Source organism: Phocoena sinus, chromosome 7, assembly GCF_008692025.1.
Source record: "Phocoena sinus isolate mPhoSin1 chromosome 7, mPhoSin1.pri, whole genome shotgun sequence".
In the NCBI taxonomy this organism is placed as follows: Eukaryota; Metazoa; Chordata; class Mammalia; order Artiodactyla; family Phocoenidae; genus Phocoena; species Phocoena sinus.
The window spans coordinates 66,547,913-66,568,620 of record NC_045769.1 but is presented as its reverse complement, the minus strand read 5'-3'; the positions used below and the strand labels follow the sequence as shown (position 1 = coordinate 66,568,620).

At 33.8% G+C, this 20,708-nt stretch overlaps 1 protein-coding gene across 1 annotated transcript in view; it reads right to left on the bottom strand.

The window, feature by feature from the left end:
* The window catches only part of SCN7A (sodium voltage-gated channel alpha subunit 7), a 60,156-nt gene that overhangs the window by 26,219 nt on the left and 13,229 nt on the right, over positions 1 to 20,708 (bottom strand). Inside the window, exons 8-14 of the mRNA XM_032637450.1 lie at positions 19,643 to 19,784; positions 15,889 to 16,095; positions 9,817 to 9,913; positions 8,556 to 8,794; positions 7,327 to 7,500; positions 5,199 to 5,555; positions 1,775 to 2,212 (exon numbers count right to left, since the gene is read on the bottom strand). Of these exons, the coding sequence (XP_032493341.1) occupies positions 1,775 to 2,212; positions 5,199 to 5,555; positions 7,327 to 7,500; positions 8,556 to 8,794; positions 9,817 to 9,913; positions 15,889 to 16,095; positions 19,643 to 19,784 (1,654 nt within the window). The remainder of the gene's footprint in view (positions 1 to 1,774; positions 2,213 to 5,198; positions 5,556 to 7,326; positions 7,501 to 8,555; positions 8,795 to 9,816; positions 9,914 to 15,888; positions 16,096 to 19,642; positions 19,785 to 20,708) is intronic.

The following is a 20,708-nucleotide window of genomic DNA, read 5'->3' as shown; positions in this document are numbered from 1 at the left end:
CCAAAACTGTGTGAGTACTTTTATTCTAAATTTATAAATAAATCAATTAAGATTCAAAATTATAAATCATTTTAGTAAAAGATTATTTAATGGCCAATATATATTGCTACATTATGAAAAAACAAGTTTCAAAATCTGATTTAAATTTTATGCTTTTATGAAATTTATATAGTTATATATTTGTAATAAAATATGAAAGTTTAAATACCAAAGAGAGTATGAATCTCTGAATTATCAGATCACATGTAATTTTATATTTCATCTTTAGCTTTTGGTATATCAACATCCTAAGCACTCTTGGGCTACATAATCTGGAAAGTGTTATAAATATATAAACGAATAAATCTTCTTTGAGTAGTTAACTAATCAACAAGACCAAATAATTATGCAGCTTAAATGACAACTTCTGAAACTTCAACATTTACAGTTATATTAATTTCCATCTTTCCTATGTATTTTCGTATCTCCAACTTTCTAATGAGATTGGCAAGAAGTTTCCCATTTCCACATGATGTGCTATGATAAATAGTAATTTTACTGAGAAATGGATGGTAGTACATGCCTTATAGTGTTGTTATAATTTAAATAAAATCAGCTAGCACTCTATAAATATTCATAAATATTTAAGTGAAGATATAGAAGTGTGCTGGAGAAGAATACTTTTCATTTTCTAACAATGGTATTAATTAAAGGAAAATGAACCTGAGAATATGGGGTGTGACAAGGAGTGAAAATGATTCTCGGAAACAAAGATGCCTGCACTAGAAACTGGAAGGACTTTGAATAATTGAAACAATTCCTTTTAGAAGGCCAATTTGATAAGTTATTGCAGAGAGCAGCTGCCAAGCCAGAAGAGGTCTAGGAGATAAGATGGTGTCAGAGACTATGGGAACCTGGAAAAAGATATTCTCTGCCCTTCCCCATGCCAGTGAATGAACTAAAACGATTCTCTAGTGAGGTCCAATGCAAGTGGCTCGCAGTGCAGATGTGATCTCTATAGATGTAGCTTTGAATTAAATGATAGCTCCTACTAACACATTATGCTGCTTGCAAATGAAGACAGTAAGACTGTATCCCATAGGGTATACATTTTAAAAGCTAAGTGAACAGCAGTATCTGCCCTTCTTTGAATATGACCCTTCTCCCCCACCACCCTGTGTTTATAAAGTTGCAAAATGTTCACAATTCAAACTGGTGGTTTTTTCCTTTGTTCTTTTAGTCCAACTCAATTATATATGCTATAATACGTTGCAGAAATGAACTGACAAGAATCTTAAAATTTTAGCAAGCAAGAAAGTAACTTAGCACTCTTCTAGTCCCATCTTATATTTTAAACATGATAAAGTCCAGGAGAGTTTGGTGATTTCTCCAATAACACACACAGATTTTTTTAAATGTAGTTTTCTTCAATATACTTTTCATCACCCCATGCTGCTTGCTTATTAATGGACAGACTATTATAATTATATTATCTGATGTTTACTAAGTGCTTACTATATATGGGCATTATTCTATGTACTATTGAACTATTTTTCTCAATCTTTCTTTTCTATCTCCTCTAAGAAATAGATACAAGTTTATCCTCATTCACAGACGAGGAAACTGAAGCTTAGAAAGTTTAAGAAACTTGATCAGCAGCAGAAAATCAGGAGCAAGGAATGCTATAGCTAGGATTGAATGGGTAATCTAACTCGGGAACTTCAGCACTGCTTCACTTCCTTATCAACAATGCCATCAATCAACAATAAGAAATCATGATATTAAAACAACTTACTTCTTTGTTGCTTCCATCACCTGACTTGCTCTGAATCTCCTTATTGTTCAGATTTTCTATATCAGATTCTTCTGACGCAATCGGTACAGTTTCTGAGACACTGGGACTGGGGATAAGTGACTGACTCCCATTTTCGGTCATTGTGTTTTTCTCTGTGCCACTGCTTTTTTCCTTATCCTTGAGGAAATCTTGGGTGTTGCTCAATTCAGAGAGAGTATGGTCAGAAATATTCTCTTTAACATATATGTCACTTACATTGTCCATTGTTTCCTCTGGAACATTTTGGGTTTTGCATAATATTTTAGAAAGCACATAATTTATTCCTTTTTTAATCCTCGCCATTGCACGCTGGAGATTTTTTGCTTCATCATTCTCTTCAGTTGTTGCAGCCTTGTATGAACTAAATGAGCTGACCAATGCCAGAAACAGGTAAAGTATCTGAATGAGGAAGTCAATGAGGTTAAATGCATCTCATTTTTCTGTTTCCTTTCAAACAACAATGACAAAATAATCTTCTAAAAAAGCGGACCTGAGATTTGAAAACAGCATACACACTACAATGTTATTTAGGCTATTCAGTTTTTGCTCATCTACAGTGGGCCAGGTGCTGTGTTAGTGGCTTGTATAGCCAGAACTCATCTCAAGGTCACAATATTCTATGAAATATCATTTTTTCTCTTTTACAGATGAGAACCACAAAGCTTACAGATGCTAAGTATCAAAGATCACACAGGTTGAACATAAGTCTGTCTTATTCCAAAGTTTGTTTTTCTCACTAAGCCAGGCTAACTCTCCCAAAGTGAGAAAATGAATTGCTACTCCAGGTGGCTGACTTCACTTTAGCCCTAACCCAGGAAGATGTGTAATGACATCTTCATGGGTCTGCAAACCCATGAGGAATCTCATGGGGAGAGAGCTATCCCTGGTTCTGAAGCCCACATCTAACTTTCCTTGTTTATGCTTTACCTATTATTTTTAAAGGGAAAGGTTCAAATGTTACACATTATGTGTAATAATATGTATATAACTTACATAACATTTTCCTGCTTGTATTTCTGATTTCTTCATATATTAAGATCTACTTTTAAAAATACTTATACTGAAAATTTATGTGTACATAAAATAAAATAGCTAAGTATATGAAGATCTGCAGCGTTCATTTGTTAAAATATCTTTCAGAATTTTGGATCTATGCGAAGAGGTGAATTCTCAAGCACTCTGATAATTACTGTTTCTCATGCACATATACACCTAAAATATTATGAAGTACCCACCAAATCGTGTTCATTTCTAATGAATTACTTTTACTTCTCAATACCCAGATATTTTTTAACACTTAGGAATAGAGAAAGCTCAAATGAGACTCACTCATGGAAAAATCAAAATATTTTTGCAGTTAATAAAGTCATCAAATAAATCATCTTAATCGTAACCATAGTTTTGGTGTAGCAATAAAACAGAGGGTATAAGATGGCTCAGCATTGGAAATTTCTTGCAGGTAAGATCATCTGAACAACTAACATATATTTTCTATAACCTACAGTTACAGAATCTCAATGGGAAAAAAAAAAACTGAAAAGACCGTAATTGAATGCCAATATCCCCAGAATAGTTTGATTTTCTCCCACTAGTGTCCCATTTTGATATTAAGGCTTACTTACAGATAATCTGGGCAGGAGCTCCATGGCCCTTGTAGGAACTAGACTATTAGCATCTCTATCATTCTCAAAGGACAAAGGGAAAGAGCAAGTATAATTTAAGGTAGTTGGTTGTTTCTTTTTCCTTTGTTTGGTTAAGTATTGTCCACAGTGAGAAAAATGAAAAGGGTGTTTAGTAAGAATTTCATGACTATAAGCTTCATATGAGTAGAAACCATGTTTTCTCTTAAATAGACAACCAGCACAATGCTAGGCACAAAGTACATGATAAAAATATTTGTTGAAAAATTAATTAAGTATGGAATGAATGAGAGAATAGATTTTTGTGTCAGGATTTGGAGAAGGAAAAATTATGCTACAGCAACTGTATATTTAAGAGCTTACAATGTAAGATTTCTTATATCTTAGACACACACACACTTCCCCCCATATATATATATATATATATATATACGTATATATACGTATATATATATGCATATATACATATACGATAAGAGCATTAAAAGGCTGAAAATCAAGTTCAAAATGCTCTGGAACTGTGATCTAAAGAAAGAACTTTATAACACTATAAAATGCTACTGCTTTGTTTAAGTGCGCTCTGAATTAAAAATAGCTTAGTCTCCTAAAAGATTAATAGGAGGACTCATGATCCCTTCCTTCATGGAGCCTACAGTTTAATAAGGAAGATAGACAAGTACATGAACAATTAAACATAATGTCAATGTGTGCATATGACAGGAGTATGCCCAGGGTAAACAGAAGTAATGAGGAAGTGTGCTGATACAATGGAGTCTAACCTGTGATTTTTTTTCCCCACTTTTTGGGAGATGTGCTTGACCTCTATGACTTAGGAATAAAAAGTAAATATTGAATCTCTTTTTTTTCCTGTAAGAACAATTTTGTCTTATAAGCCATTTTTTTCTTTAAGAAGTAAAAGGTAATATCACTACAATTACTGGAAATTTAAAAGTGAAAGTATTTCCTCTTAGTTAATGCATAACAGTTTTATAGATCAGTGGTTTTCCAACTTTGCTGCACAATTTAATCAAATGAGGATTTAAAAAAAAATCGTGATGACCAGGTTATGTCCACATACCAATAAAATCAGAATCTCTGGAATGAATCCAAGACATTAATTTATTTTTATTAGTTCCCCTGGTAATTCCAACGTGCAGTCAAATTTGACAACCAGTGCTACATTTAAGCGCTTCTTAAAATTTAATGTGCATACAGATCACTTGGGGATATTGTTAAAATATAGATTCTGATTCCACAGTTCTGGGATGGAATCTGAGAGTCTTCATTAATAACTATCTCCCATAAAGCCAAAGCTACTTTGAGTAGCAGGTTATAACCAGTGCTATCCAATGGAGATATGATGCATATCACATATGCAATTTTCCAGTAGGCACACTAAAAGTGTAAACAAAAACAGGTGAAATTAATTTTACGAATATATTTTATTCAACTAAATGTATCAAAATATTATAATTAAAATACATTCGATATAAAAATTATTAATGAAATCATTTACATTCTTTTTTGGGAGGTAAGACTTCAAATTCAGTGGGTATTTTACACTTATGACACATCTCAAAGTGGACCACTCATATTTTAACTGATCAATGGCCACATGTGGCTAGAGGCCACCATATCAGACAGCACAGTTATAGACCACTGGCTTCCATAAGTCCACATTGTGAAAATGCCAGACTACAATACATCAGTTTTTCAAGGAAAATTTTAAAGCATGAATTACTTACCAATAAGTTTCCAACTAAAATCACCATCATGTAAAAAGGAATACAACTGAATTGGCCTGCTACCTTAAAGCAATCCCATAAAGTTTCTATCCACTCTCCACAGAGAATCCGGAATACATTCAGGAAGGAGTGGAGGAAGTCATGCATGTGCCAGCGTGGAAGTTGACAGTCTTCATCTATGTTGCAGACGTATATTTTGTAATTTGAACCAAACAGCTTCAGGCCAAGCACAGCAGAAAAGAATATGAATGTGAACAACAGCAGGACCAAGTCTTTCAGGGCCATGATTGAGTTACCAAGAGTCAGCAGCAAAATCTTGAAAGTTGGCCAATATCTCCCCAATTTGAAAATTCGCAACTGATAGAGCAATGTAAAACCCAGAATAAGAAAAAAACAACAAAAAATCTGGTCACTATTCATTACGATGTACATTAAAAAATTTTATCAGCATTATACACATATACATATGTAGTCTTTAAAGTAATATTCAGTTTTGAGCATTATTAAATACTAAGCACTGAAAATTCAGTTTATGTATAATTCTTAATACATCTTACATATTCTATACTTTATTACTGTAAATCCATGTATATTTTCTTCTATTGATCTGTCAATTCCCATTCAATATTATACTATTATAATTATTCTAGTTTTATGTTTTAATATCTGGTAAAGCAAGTATCCATTCTTTGTTTTGTTTTTCACAGTGTATTGAATATTTTCCCACATTTTGACATATAGATGATGCTGGAAAAGTCTTCAGTTTCCAGTGAATTCCATTGACAGTTCTATTGTGTATTTACCTTTAAAAATAACATGGAAGACCAAACATAACATGCTAGGCTTAGTCTGAATATTTCACTTCTTTTCACCAGATTAAAAAATTTTTATTTATATGGCACAAAATCACCTTAATATTTGGGTCATCTAAAATCCATATATTATTTTTATATGTGCTATACCCTCCTCAACTTTTTCTGGTATATAGTTGGCTTTCTGGACTCAGGGGTAGGACTTAACATTTATCCATGTAAAACTTAATCATCTTAGGGCTTCCCTGGTGGCGCAGTGGTTGAGGATCTGCCTGCCAATGCAGGGGACACGGGTTCGAGCCCTGGTTTGAGAAGATCCCACATGCCGCGGAGCTATTAGGCCCGTGAGCCACAACTACTGAGCCTGCGCGTCTGGAGCTTGTGCTCCGCAACTAGAGAGGCCGCTATAGAGAAAGGCCCACGCACCGTGATGAAGAGTGGTCCCTGCTTGCCGCAACTAGAGAAAGCCCTCGCACAGAAACGAAGACCCAACACAGCCAAAAAAATAAATAAATAAACGTCATCATCTTAGATTCAGTCCATTACTAGTCTTTCAGATATTTTGATACTACCTTTTATTACATTGTCTGTATTTCCCAGTCTTGTTTCATCCATAAATTTGATAAATACAGCTTTTATATTATTCTCTTACTCATTAGACAAGCCTATGGATAAAGATTTAAGATAGGATTCTGAAGAATTATTTGGATAAGATCAAATCTACTTAATTGGTCTTGATATCTGCTACATTCCTTCAACTTGTTACCAAGAATGAGACAATATATTATTTATCAAATGCCCAACATTTCTATAAATATCATTCTAATAACATTATTTCTTTGCCTAGTTTTCTGATGCTTTTACTACCACCTACATTGCAGGCATATAGTGATTCTGACTTGATAATTTTCTAATAACATTTTATTGGCCTGACCGTTCTTCTTTTACAAAGTTTTCTACCCTACATTTAGAAACACTCACCTGATTCTTTAGTTACACACTGGTATTCAGCTTCTGGGACTCTTTATTATTCTGCTTCACAAAACTGACCCAGTATTCCTGACCCTGCTTTCTGAAACTGTATCTCAAATTTGCTGTATATATGGCATATTTCCTTTAATGCCTGAGCCAAGCAACAGCATTGGAGACTACTTACTCTTTTCTGGGTTACTTTCTAAGCTTGTTACATATGAATTAGTTCATTTACTACCTCCAGTATACCAAAAGGATAGGTATTACTATTCTTCCCACTTCATGTCTGAGGAAACTGAGATGAATTTTTATAAAATAAAATTTAGGTCTTGGATTCTACTTACCACCCTGAATGATCGAAAAACAGCCAGTCCATGACAATGTGTTACATAAAGTTCTACTAAACCATGGAACACAATTAGGCTATCATAAATGTTCCAGCCTACTTGGAAATACCCATATGGATGCATGGCAATTATTTTAAAAATCATTTCTGCTGTGAAAATTCCAATAAACACCTAAATAGAACAAAACATAGAGATGAGAATATGATTCCAGTAGCTCTATCAGAACCCTCACACGCAGAAACTGTAAATTTTCACTGCCACCTTTTTCATATTTCCTCTGTCAAGATCTGATTAGTTTCAGAGTCTGTATTACAAGTACAGGCTCATAGGTTTTGTTTGACAATCTAATGTCAAACATCGTGTAATCTTCAATTACTTTAATAAAAGTCATCCTGGAAGAAAACAAAAGAATATTTGAGAGTGAAAATCTTTTCATTTTCAATAGTTCCTTTTGGGCTAAAGAGTACATATTAAGATATTTAATTTTTAAAACTGTAAAAGAAATTTTTCAAAAGTATATATGATCCAGAAAAAAAGCAAACCCATGGAAATTGTCCTTTGAAAACTACATTGGCAGAACTAACTAAATTACTGTTTTGGTATCAAGTAAATGTATAGTTCAAAATTGGTAGCAGTTGGCTCTTTGTATTGGTATCAAGCAACTAAACAACAATAAAAGCAAACGAAATTAAACAATATATATTTGCTTGAATGTGACTTGTTTTTAAACTCATAGAAATCTTTGTCTTTTGTATTGTATGTGGAAAGAAAAGATGGGCGAATCTCAAAAATACCTTGCCAAAAGGATAAGCTCCAGTCTAAGATTAGGTGCAGTTGTAACAGAATTCAAAATTCAGGTGTCAGTGAAGGACTTGTGTCTGTTATTTCACCTCTGCCCTACCTTGATCTAGGGGCTACCATACCAAAAGAGGGGATATTTGAGAAGGGAGAGGAAATAAATAATTTCTACTTAACCTGACTGCCATGCAGCTAGCCAGAAGTATTAAATTTAAACGGACTCTAGCTATAAATCTATTCAATGATAAGAATATTTACAAAGCAGGGCTGGGGGAGGTGAGGTGAGAAAGCATGAACATAGTACTTCATCTCATACTCATATAATGCATTTGCAACAATTTGGAGTTATAAAATAAAATAGCAGGGATAATGATGACTAAAGAAAAGTTGAAATTGCAAAAGAAAATAATGTACAATGAGAGCCTTACCTGGTTTTCAATGTTGAGAATATTGTTGGTTTCTAAACTCATTGGGAAGTGTTCTAAGGCCAAAAAATGTACATTTAGAATTATGCATATGGTAAGGAAAAGATCGGTAAATGGGTCCATTATAATCATATGGACAAACTCTTTCAACTTTAACCAACAAGGAGAACAATTCCAGATCAAGAAAGTTTTAGCAAATCTATACCAACAAAATGGGCATCTCTTCCTGGATTTTCTAAGTTCTGAAATGAAAGAATAGAAAAGTTATGCATTAGCTAATTGTTTATTTAAGCTCTAACTAGTAGAAATTTTTGACTTTTGCATGCAAAGGGAGGTTTGAAACTAGACTTCTGATTTTATATTAGCAAATAGAAATATTTTGTATTAATAAAAATCTGAGCAAAGTAAATTTCTTCTATTTTGTTCCTGCTTTCAAGTTAGACAAATGAAAATGAGACAAATTATGTATTAGAATCAAAACATAGGAGTACCTCTCAAGAAAAAAAAATATGGAATATAACTGAGAGTATATTTATAATTTTAGATTTACATGCTTTACAAAATAATGTCTTTCAATATTGTCTATAATAATGATTACTAGTTATATATATTTAAAAAGCAGAGACAAGTATAAAAAGGACCTTAATAGGTTAATGTTATATACACCAAACTGTATTTTTAGTTACAAGGTAATACTTCATGTTGTTTTCAGTTTTAAACAAAGAAAATACCTTGGTACTCTTTGGTTCCTTTTCCAGTGTTTAAAACACTATGCTTATGAAATTTTAAAGTATTGTTTACCCTAATAGTCTCATGTTATTCCTTAAATTTTAGTTATTATCATCTAAAATTCTGAAGAAATTGGAGGATTTCCTTAAAAGTGAATCATATGGGGACTTCCCTGGTGGCGCCGTGGTTAAGAATCCTCCTGCCAATGCAGGAGACACGGGTTTGAGCCCTGGTCTGGGAAGATCCCACATGCCACAGAGCAACTAAGCCCATGTGCCACAACTACTGAGCCTCTGTGCCACAACTACTGAAGGCTGCGCACCTAGAGCCCATGCTCCGCAACAAAGAGAAGCCACCATAATGAGAAGCTCGAGCACCACAACGAAGAGTAGCCCCCGCTTGCTGCAACTAGAGAAAGCCCGCGGGCAGCAACAAAGAACCAACACAGCCAATAAATAAATAAATAAATAAAAATTTAAAAAAGTGAATCATATGAATGGTACCTTCCATAGTGTCTAAATATTTTTTACTTTACCTTCTTTATGTCTGATGGTAGCATCATCCAACATATCCAAAGAAGTAATCATAGAAGTTGATGATCTTTTCTTCATTTCTATTTCTGTAGTCTTGGTCTAAAAAGAAATTTGATGAGTCTAATACTGGCTTCTCCCCTTTGTATATCTAAGACAATAACTATAAGACGGCTTATAACCTTCTTTAAAATGCTGATTCTTACTTCCAATAGCCTTTCTGTGTTCCATAATTTGCCACTCTTTACACTATAGATATTATTAAACTGACTTAGGATTTTTTGGAAAATGAATGTGTACTACTTGCAACTCAACAAAATCATTTTATATTATAAGGTCAACTATAAAAGGAGAAAATCAGAGAATGATAGTGGTATTACCCATATTTGACAAAGAATTCAGCGTACAGTTTAGAATTATTGTGGAATATGCAGTTGGCAAACATGCTACCAGACAATAACACCTTACATTTCTCTAACACCTTACATTTTTTACTTGAGGATATGTTAACTATGACTTTGTAAACTTTCTTGATAAAATCAATTATTTGGTGTTGAGATGATGAAACATGTCTCATGTAATATCAGGTAATAGAATGAATTTTAAAGGATATTTTTGGTTAGAACATATTTGATACTTCCAAAAACGAATCACTTCTTTCTGTCCCTCATGACTCTTGAGTAACGATTTTAAGACAACCTCTGTTTTGCTGACGTGGTTACCGAGTTAAAAAGAACCCTTGCATTGGAAAGGCACTCAAAACTCCTCGGCTTCGATGCAGATGTTACAAGTTCTACACATTCATGATTATCACAAGTATGGCCCCAGATGTTTCTAGTGACCATGTATAAATTTTGTATTTGAATTTAAACAGTAAGAAACTGGCAATGGGTAGATGACATTGCACCATAGAGCCCCCAACAGTTTTTACACTTGGCACACACAAAGAATAATAATATTTGTATGCTTGTTAATTTGGTAAATAGGTGAGCCTAATAGGTGAAATAAATAGTAAATAAATTTAAATAGGTGAGGCAGCTTTTGAATAGAGATAACTGGCATGGGCCTGCTGCTGCCCTAACACTGAGGGGATTCATGGTTGAGGCTCACTGATACCCATACCCAGAACACCCTGGCTGGCAGGTTCTGCTGTGGTCTATCTGAAGTCCCAGAGTAGATATAAAGGGAATCATCATATTCATCTCACTCAGTAGGAGTCAAGTCCTTCTAATTTAAATACTAGAGCTAGAGGAGGTAAAAACCAACTGTACTACATACTGAGTTCCATCAGGAAAATGACAGATTCTTTAGGTCTACAGATCTCTGTTGCCTCACTTTTTTTTTTTAAACTGAAAAAGTAAGCAAAAGCTCAGGATGTGAAGCTAATTTATTTATTTAAACCAATGCTTATTCCAGAAAGTATTTTCTTTGCTGACTTACAAGGCTACATAAAATATGTGATCATTTATATAATTCCAAATTTCCATGAGTTAAAAACCAACAGAACTATAATTTTTGTTATTAAAGTCTGATAGGAATTTCCCAGGTGTTTCTTCATAAAGATGATACTTTGTCATATCGTGAACAATATCTTCCACTATATTCTTAATACTGAGGAATTACTTCTCATAGAGCTGCTTCTGGTAGTGACGGTGACAATGTTTGATGAATTTACAACAAAGGGCAATCCAGTTAAGATCATCATCTGTGATGGGGGGGAGCAGTGGAGCGGGGAGAGTGATAACGTTATTGTTGAGACAGTCAATGCTCATTACTGATTTGGCTTGAACTACGGATGTGTTTTAGGATACAAAATGAACAAACCACATATCAGTCTAGTAATTATCTCAATTGAACTTCTCAATAAGTGCCCATACGTTGGCCAACTCCTAAGGATACACCTAGTTTACAATGTAAATTGAAAGGATTATGACTCAAAAATCTTCTTTTTGGAAGTTTAAGAGCTAAAAAGGATATATGCCTGAATTTTAGACAATCCAGCATTAAAATTAAACTGGAAGAACGGGCTAGGATTCTTCTCACTGCTGGTTTCAATTTTCTCTGGAGGGGCGATATGAAAAAGGAAGAACCCAGTCATACTCCTGGCATTTAGCAATGAACACCTGAAGTGTTCATCTTGGACCCAGACTTCCTCTCTCTACTGCAACCCCACTGGCCTTTTTAATCCTCTGACTCATCTTGTTCCGTCCTGTCAGAGAGAACGGACTCATTCTTCAGATCTCAGTTCAAGTGCCAAGTCCTCAATAAAAACCTTTTCTGACTCAGAGAAATTCTTTATTACAAGTTTTCAAAGCACTAAGTTTCTCACTTTTATAGCACTCCCCATATTTTCATTTAATTTTTTAGTGGAGAATAATACTCACCAGGTACCCAATAGGTTGCTTCAACCATTAATGACATTATACTTTCCATTTTTCATGTATTACTCACCCTACTTTTTTCCTGAAGTATTTTAAATCAAATTTCAAATATCATAAAATTTCAGAATAAGCTTTTTAAAAAGATAACCACAACACCATTATCACAGTCAGCAAAATTATTAATTCCTTTATATTATCCATGACCCAGACCATGCTCAATTTTCTTTCATTTCTCAGAAACATTCTATTATAGTTGACTTGTTCCAATCAAAATACAAAATGATATACATTTTTTTTTTGGTTTGCAGTTCTACTGATTATCATGCTTTTAAGTTTATTTAGCCTGTGTGATTTGTTAAAGACACTGAATCACTTATATTGTAGAATTTTCCACATTCTTAATTTGGCAGATTATGTCTTTTTAGTTTAATTTAATGCATTCTTCTCTCTCCTATAGTCTCTGGAAAAAGATGGTTAGATCTAGAGGCATATTAGACTTAGCATGGATTTTGGCAAGAATATGTTGTGGTGTTTTATGTTTCCTATTTCATAACATCAGGAAACATAATGTCTGGGGGTCCTAAAGTTACCATTTATTTTTATAGTTTATCTCCCCATTAGACCATTAGCTTCATGATGATAGACACTGTATTTATATTTATTAATTTTAAAATCTCCAATGCTTAATACAATGCCTAACATACAGAATATTGTCAATAATGTTTAATTATACAGATGAACTGTAAGGATATCAGTTTAGATGGGCAAAATTTTTTTTAATATTTATATTCCTACAGTTGTATAAATCATTCTTTTCTAAGGTTTTGCCAATAACTGACAATTCATAGGAAAGTTTCACTTACCAACTGTGTAACTGATGAAATAATATTGTTTCAGTGTTGATTCTCCAGAACAATGATGGTAAAGTGATGAAAAATGGGTTCTCTTTCTCAGTGTTGAGAAATCAATTACCAATAAATATAGATCAAACTTTGTAACTGGAACTTCTCAATAAAGATTAAATTTGAGAATTTGTTAAGACACTAATTATGTGTCTGGCACATAGTTGACACTCAATAAACATTATATACTATTATTATCAATATTATTATTATTACTTTAATTATCCCTAAAAGGGGGACATAGTCAAAGACTTAAAGAATTTTATATTGACAAGTATTCTCCATATGGACGACAGTACCTTCTTGCAGTTGTCTTCTTGTCTTTCCTATAATTAGCCATTACCATTTTTTCAGTTGCTTAGTATATTCTAAGCAGTGCTAAGTGCTTTACAAACGTTTATTTAATTTGAATCTCACAACAACCTATGACACAGATATTATAATACACACCTTACAGATAAAGAAGCTGAAGTTTAGAAAGGTTAACAGACTTGGCAAATATCATACATCTATTAAGTGGCTAAAATGGACTTAAATCTATATTTATCTGACTGCAAAACTCTGATTTTAGCCAATATGATCTACTGTTTTCTTATAATGTGAGAATATGAAACACATATGTAATTTCCCAGTAATTCCAACATTGGAATTAGAATCTGTCTAGGGTTAAATCAGGTCGGTCACCTAAAGGGTCCTCAGTATGTTCCATTTTAAATTCTTCACTGTCCAGTGTTTTCTTATAAATAAGAAAGGAAAAGAAAGTACATCTTGTGAAAATAACTTTTATTCTCATTTTCCCAGAAAACTTTTGCATGACAAAATGTTCTAGTACTCTTCCAGGAACAGAAATCTTTTATAATTGAAAGATTTTAATTAAAACCAGAAAGGCTTTATGTGATCCAAATAGCCAAAGGAATGGAGATATTGGGAAATTAGGGAATAATCTAAGTTCTTCATAAGCAGAGCTAATAGGGCATCTCATCTGGAATAAGAGAAGTATTGTGCTCTTGAATGCATTTGTGTGTAGCCCTTGAGATTTGAAATGCCACTTCAAAACAAATTACACATTCAACATATCATTCAGACTACAATCATTCAATCTGAAGGACCTCAGACTCATTTCTAGAGACAGAAAGCTTTTGTAATTTGTTCTTCTGTGACTTCCTCATGGGTGATATGATGGCTATGTTTGATAGCTTCTTTTTATACATGTTTTCTTCATACGGTCTGTAATTGATTCATTTTTCAATTGTATGCATTGAAACCTCATAGATACACATATCTATCAATAACTTGTCATTTGGTATGATCCTATATCATATCATTCAGACCCCACTTTGTAGTGGAATGACTTTTCTAGAGCTTCTTTACTGATGACAACTTAACGAAAGGGTTATATAACAGGGAAGTTAGCATTTTCCTCTTTTTGGCCCAGCAGGGGCCTTTGGTATTAACGAACTTCTTAGCCAGTCATACTACACATGCCGGAGTGAATCTTTTGCCCTTTACTTTTCCTCAGCTCTTTTTATCTTTTTTTGTGAGAGGATTCTGGATATAGCTCCTTTCTATCTTTTGTTTGCTCCGGCAATCTGTCCTTTTTACATCTACTAGAAAATATAGTTCGAGTATTTTTCCCATGTAGACAATCTTTATTAGCAAGTGTTAAGAGTGCAAAAATAAATATTCCAGAAGGATGGAAAAGAAGGCAGGGCATGGCCCCCCTCCCGCAAGTGAGGGTCCTGTAACTAGGCCAGTGGGGTGGGAGCACTGGACTTGCTTGTGATCACTTTGGGCCAAACACCCTCCAAAGAACAAGCTTCTTGGCAGGGGGACTTCTCACAACACAGAGGAAGGGAGCAACACCTCAGAAGAGGCATGGGTTCCGTCCCCCTTAGGCTGCTTTGGCTTCTGCCCACTGCACACCTTGACAGCTTCTGGGTAGGGATATTAGGAGACTGAGCTAAACCTATCCCTCTCTAAACCTAAGAGGAGGTGTGAGCTAGCTAGGTCCTGTGGTATATAAGAAAGCTACTTCTGGTTGCTTTCCTAGGTCCTGTTCTTCTTTTCTGCACACTTATGGCACAATTTAGATTTTTAAAGATAATTTTCTACTTCTTTAATGTTACTTCTGTCAATACTTTTAGATTCGTGGGCAAAATCTTTTGCTATGAGGCTAAACATCTGAAAATATATTCAAACACAACACTAAGGTCATTGAAAATTAGAGTAAAACTGTATTAAATTTTACTGATCATGGATTTAATTATTCCACAGGTAAAATAACTCCTTAGGTCAGGATGCACAGTGCATTTCCTCTTGAACGAGTTAGAAAGTCAATAAAGTAAAATTTTTTCCTCTTTTTACAACTTCAGTACTATACTTCGATCCATGCTTTTAGTACTTTCTGATTTCTAAATTATGGAAGGCACTGTCACTTTTGAGTTGAACACTGAAATTTTCCAAAGCTAATTCTGATGTGCTGTCTGAAGCAAGTTTAAATTAATAAATTATACCTGCATTAAGAGAAGTCAAGTTCAAAAAATTGTATAATATATCCATAGTTTATCAGCAGTAGTAGTATGCATTTTGGAGCAAAAACAAAATCTTAAACATGTTGGTCACTCTTACCACACCACACTCAGGAAAGAATGTTATGTAGCAAAAGTGAGCCCTCCTATTAAAATCACTTATGATCTTATTATGTACCACACACAGATATTGAGCATCTATTAGAAGACAATATGCTCCAAGAAGATAAACTCTGACTCCAAAAAAGCATTTAAAAAATCTGTACCTCTGCTGCTTTATTTCCTTCTTGAAGTTCCGTTAAAGCCTGCTGAAGCTCCAGCTCAATCTTCTTAGCTTTTTCAGCAGCTCTCTGCTTTTCTTCTTCACAGGAGATAGCAAGTATGCCTAAGAACAAACTTGCCATATAAAAGGCAAACCAAAAACTTATCACAACAAAAAATATCATGTAGACCTTCCCAGAAGCATAAAGGATCTAAGGAAAGGTGGAAAACAGGACAGAGAGGAAACGTTATTTGTCTTCCTGCAATCTGTTATTTTAAAATGAAAAATGAAATTTTGTTATGAAAATAATTTAGTTATAAGTGGAATGTAATCACAAGACAGCTTAAGTACTGGCTCTACCTGGAGAAATAAATGAAAGCTCTTCAATTTAGACATATATGTAAGGTACAAAATACATGGTACAAAACCAGGGAAGAATTTAGTAATTTAATTAATTCAGGCTGAACATCTGACTTTTATGTCTTCATTAACAGAGTAAACATGTTGAAAGGAAAAAACTGTCATCTTTCAATAAAGAAAGCTGGACAGTCTGAATATGAAAGATTATTTACTTTGAAGTAGAATCTTTAACTATACGAAGTGTAATAAAGTCAAAGAATGACTGTTTGGAGATTACTTTCCTCTGAACTTTATGGAAACATCACAACGAGGTACAAAATCAGTTCTATTCAAAGGGGTGAGGAACAGGAATATTTCTATATCTGTCGGAATACCTGCTTTGTTGATGAACCTCTAGACAAATCACAAAGGAAAGTCATATCATTCACTTATATGAAGTCATTTGTGGATAGAAAAATACAAAACTGTAGATTTCCAAACTGCACATTGACTAGCTTTTATTTCATAATAATTACCTAAGATATATCAGAAAACTTTTAAATTTATAAGTAGATACGACAAATTCAAAATATAGTCCACTGATTTATCTTCATTGATTAAAAGTATATGAACAAATTTCAAGAAAACAAATGGGAATAGTTTTAATTTTTAAGTATTCATTTGAATCAATAGACAGGTATTTACAGAAAATACTGTGTTGATATAACAGAGTTAAGAATGTTTACAAATTAATACGACCTTCTAACATTTAGTCCGAAATAATTTCTTATTAATCTATAGTATGTTTTTCTTTAAAGGTATTTTTAATAAACTCGATTATCTCAGTGAGTCAGCTATTTAGGATGTGGTTAAATATTTTTCCCCTACTAAATGGCTGTCATTTACAGTATATTCAGGAGTTAGTAATAGATATCATGGAGTACACTGCAGGACATGTATATTAATAAATACTTTATGGTTATTATTTTATTAATTCTGGGCAAAACATTCGTGTGGTGTTTACCACATAGAAAAGAGATGAAAATTAGATAGGCAAAGATCTCACAACTGTGGGGGAATGCCTGAATTCAAAACTTTTGCTCTTTCCCCTATATGAAGCTGATGGAGAATAAAAGTATACAATCTTATTAGAATGGAAAAGTATACAAATTCTAGTTCTATTATATTTTAGCAGGAAATAGGGGCTAATTATACCCCTTTGTCATAGATTTGTTATGAAAATCAAATGAAACAATGTATGAGAAGATCTTAGCTCATGGCAAGTATGCATTACGTTAACCATTGCTAAACATAACTCCATTCCATGAGGATTGACAATCTGCTTTGTTCATTTCCGTACTGATGCTGTATCAAAGAGTACTTGGGTCAAATAAATATTTGTTGAACAAACGGAGAATGATATCCTCTAAAACGTGAGCTGTACTCTTTGGGAATAATTACCAAATTTCCCTAGCCACAGTCAGTTTAGTTCCGTAGGGCAATGCTCAGAGTAAAAACCAAGTCCAAATCAAAGCAAACCTTATCTACACTAGTCAATAAAAATTTAGAGTACAATAATGATGAAGGTCCTGTAAGACTCCAGCACCAGGGCACTCCCAAACTGATTTCTCATTTCACTGGTTGTATGAGAGGATTTCCTTTAGACCAATGTTACCAAGAAAATTAGCTAACGCACTTTGAAAGCTGTAAAAAAAAAGGCAAGACATTCACTATTATATAAAGTAACATAACCCATGAATATTTACTTATATTTTTGTTTATTAAAATTTCATCAAACATTTCTGTGTTAGATGCTGAGAATACAAAAATTAAAATAAGACAAAATACTTCTTCTTAGGTAGTGGGAGGAAATGCTGAACAAGCAATTAAAATAACCACTACCTGAGGCAATTACAGGGTACCATGGAATTCTGATGTAGAATATGTCCAGCTCTAAAAGAAGAGGTTGGGGAAAAGCTCAAAAAAGAAATATAGCTTGGAGGCAAAAATCTGAGACATGAGACTGAAGATGGAAGAAACTTGAATTTGTACACACTGAAACAAGAAATTACAGGCAAAGGTCATTTAGGAAACAGCAAATCTTTTTGACTCAAATAAAGCAGAGAGTATATATTGGGATATTTTTGGGAAATGAATCTGGCAACAAATGCTGAGACTAGATTTTAAAGGGCACTATGGACAATGCATATGGACTTTGAACTTCATCTCACAGAAATTTGGAAATCACTGAAGGATTGTTAGAAGGAGAATAACATGATGAGATTATTTTAGAAATAAGAAGTTTACAGTGTTGTGGAGGAGGCATTGATGCTTGTCAAAATTTTGGGAAATAACAATATAACTACTCTTACAAAATTAGAAAAATATAGTTTGCATAAAGAAAAAGTCACTTGTAGTATTTTCATGTACTTTTACTAGAAATATAATTATACTACAAGCATGTTTGGTTTACTTGATTTTCATTTAATAATATATTATGAATCTTTGTGCCAAAAATATATTATATTATCCTTATCATTATTAATGGCCTGTAAACACACATACACACACACCATAATTTATTCAATCATAAAAAGTATGGTGTGTGTGTTTAAAAAGAGTGCTCTTCTTCAACTGTAAATACTTTTGGAATTTAAAGTAATTTACTTATTTTATCTAATATCCTTCCATATTAACTATGCTGCTGAAATGACACTGCATATTCCACTATACTGGAACTTTTCTTAAAAGAAAAATTGAATTTCTATTTTAATGAGCACGTATTATATCCTTCTGAGACACTATGGCACCCAAATCATCAGTTATAAAGGAGGACTCTCAGCATTTTGATTTCAAGTCTCATAACAGCAGGCTTTCTGCTATTACAACTGGAGCCTGATTGAATATTAAAGGAGAATGAGAAGAAATAGAGAATTAAAGAGAAGGAGTACATTGTGGGCATTCAACAAATAATTTCTTAATACATGGTAATCTCATAGGTTCAGTTTTTTTGTCTAAAGAATTAGTAGTTAGAAATGCTCTTTACTTAGTTAATGTCAAATGTCTGAGAGCACAGAGCAGTATAGTGATCTCTGGCAGATACATGTGTTTTAACTTTGGGGAGATTACCTAAATGCTCTGATCTTAGGGTCTTCATAAAAAAGCGCATATACATATTTATATCCTTGTAGGATTGTTTCAAAGATTAAATAAGATATCAATACCATACATAAGAACACAGACTTGGGCTCAGTTTTAACATACAGTTTGACATTAGGTAATTCTCGTCCTCTTTTCTTCTGTCCTCAAATTCTTCTTCACATAAAAATTTAATACAGTGTATTATATTTGATCATTATTTCAGAAAGGAGGAGCATGGCACCATTTTTCTGTGCAGTGCAGATTCTCTGTGTTCTTACCTGGTGATAAAGTGCTTCAGGGTAATCCTGCATCATTAACCGAAATAAGGCTAATAAGGTCCAGCCAAAACTGTCAAAATTTGTGTAGCCATAATCAGGATTTACACCAGCTTTTACACACACATATCCTTCAGGACACTGACTAATTAAGACACAGAAAAGAAAAACTGTTTACTCTTAGGTGACTTTCAGATTATGGTCAAATCATAAATATATAACATCTGCCCATGAATAATAAACGGCTCCCTCTTCCACAGGAAATAGTCTTCTCCCAAAAAATTCCCGGCGGAAAAAGCTGCATATGAGTTAGATTTTAAGTTGATATAAGTGAACAGTGTTAATTAAACTAAAAGACAACAGGGCCTCACAAATGGTTTTTGCTAAGCCTTTTGTTAAAGATTTCTTTACTACCCAGTATCAAAGTGAAAGTATAACTGACAGAAAATAACACTGATAAAAATAAAACTGTAGTAGTTTAGGGTTTAATTTTTAAGTGATATCATCTCAAATCCTTACATCCCATTATTCAAGGGTGAGAAAAATTTTATTATCAATAATTTATAAGCAGAACTGGCAGTTTGGTAGAAAGATGATTAAATATTTATTTCATTTCCTTTCATGGAGTCTTCATACTTTTACCTACTGGGGCTTGGGTGTTGTGGTCCATTATGACAGTAGTGGCCCAATAAATCATGCTTCCTCCATCCACAACTTTCTGTAGTTCCTCCTACATTATTGGAACTTTGGCCATGTGACTTGTTTTGCATACTTGTTAACAATTGTGATGCAAACAAAGGTTTAAAAAGTACTTACTTGTGTGTTGAGGCTTGTTAAATTGCTGACCTACAGAATCTGAACAAATGATTTTTTTTTTTTTTTTTTTTTTTTTTGTAGTACGCGGGCCTCTCACTGTTGTGGCCTCTCCCATTGCGGGGCACAGGCTCCGGACGCGCAGGCTCAGCGGCCATGGCTCACGGGCCCAGCCGCTCCGCGGCATGTGGGATCTTCCCGGACCGGGGCACGAACCCGTGTCCCCTGAATTGGAAGGCGGACTCTCAACCACTGC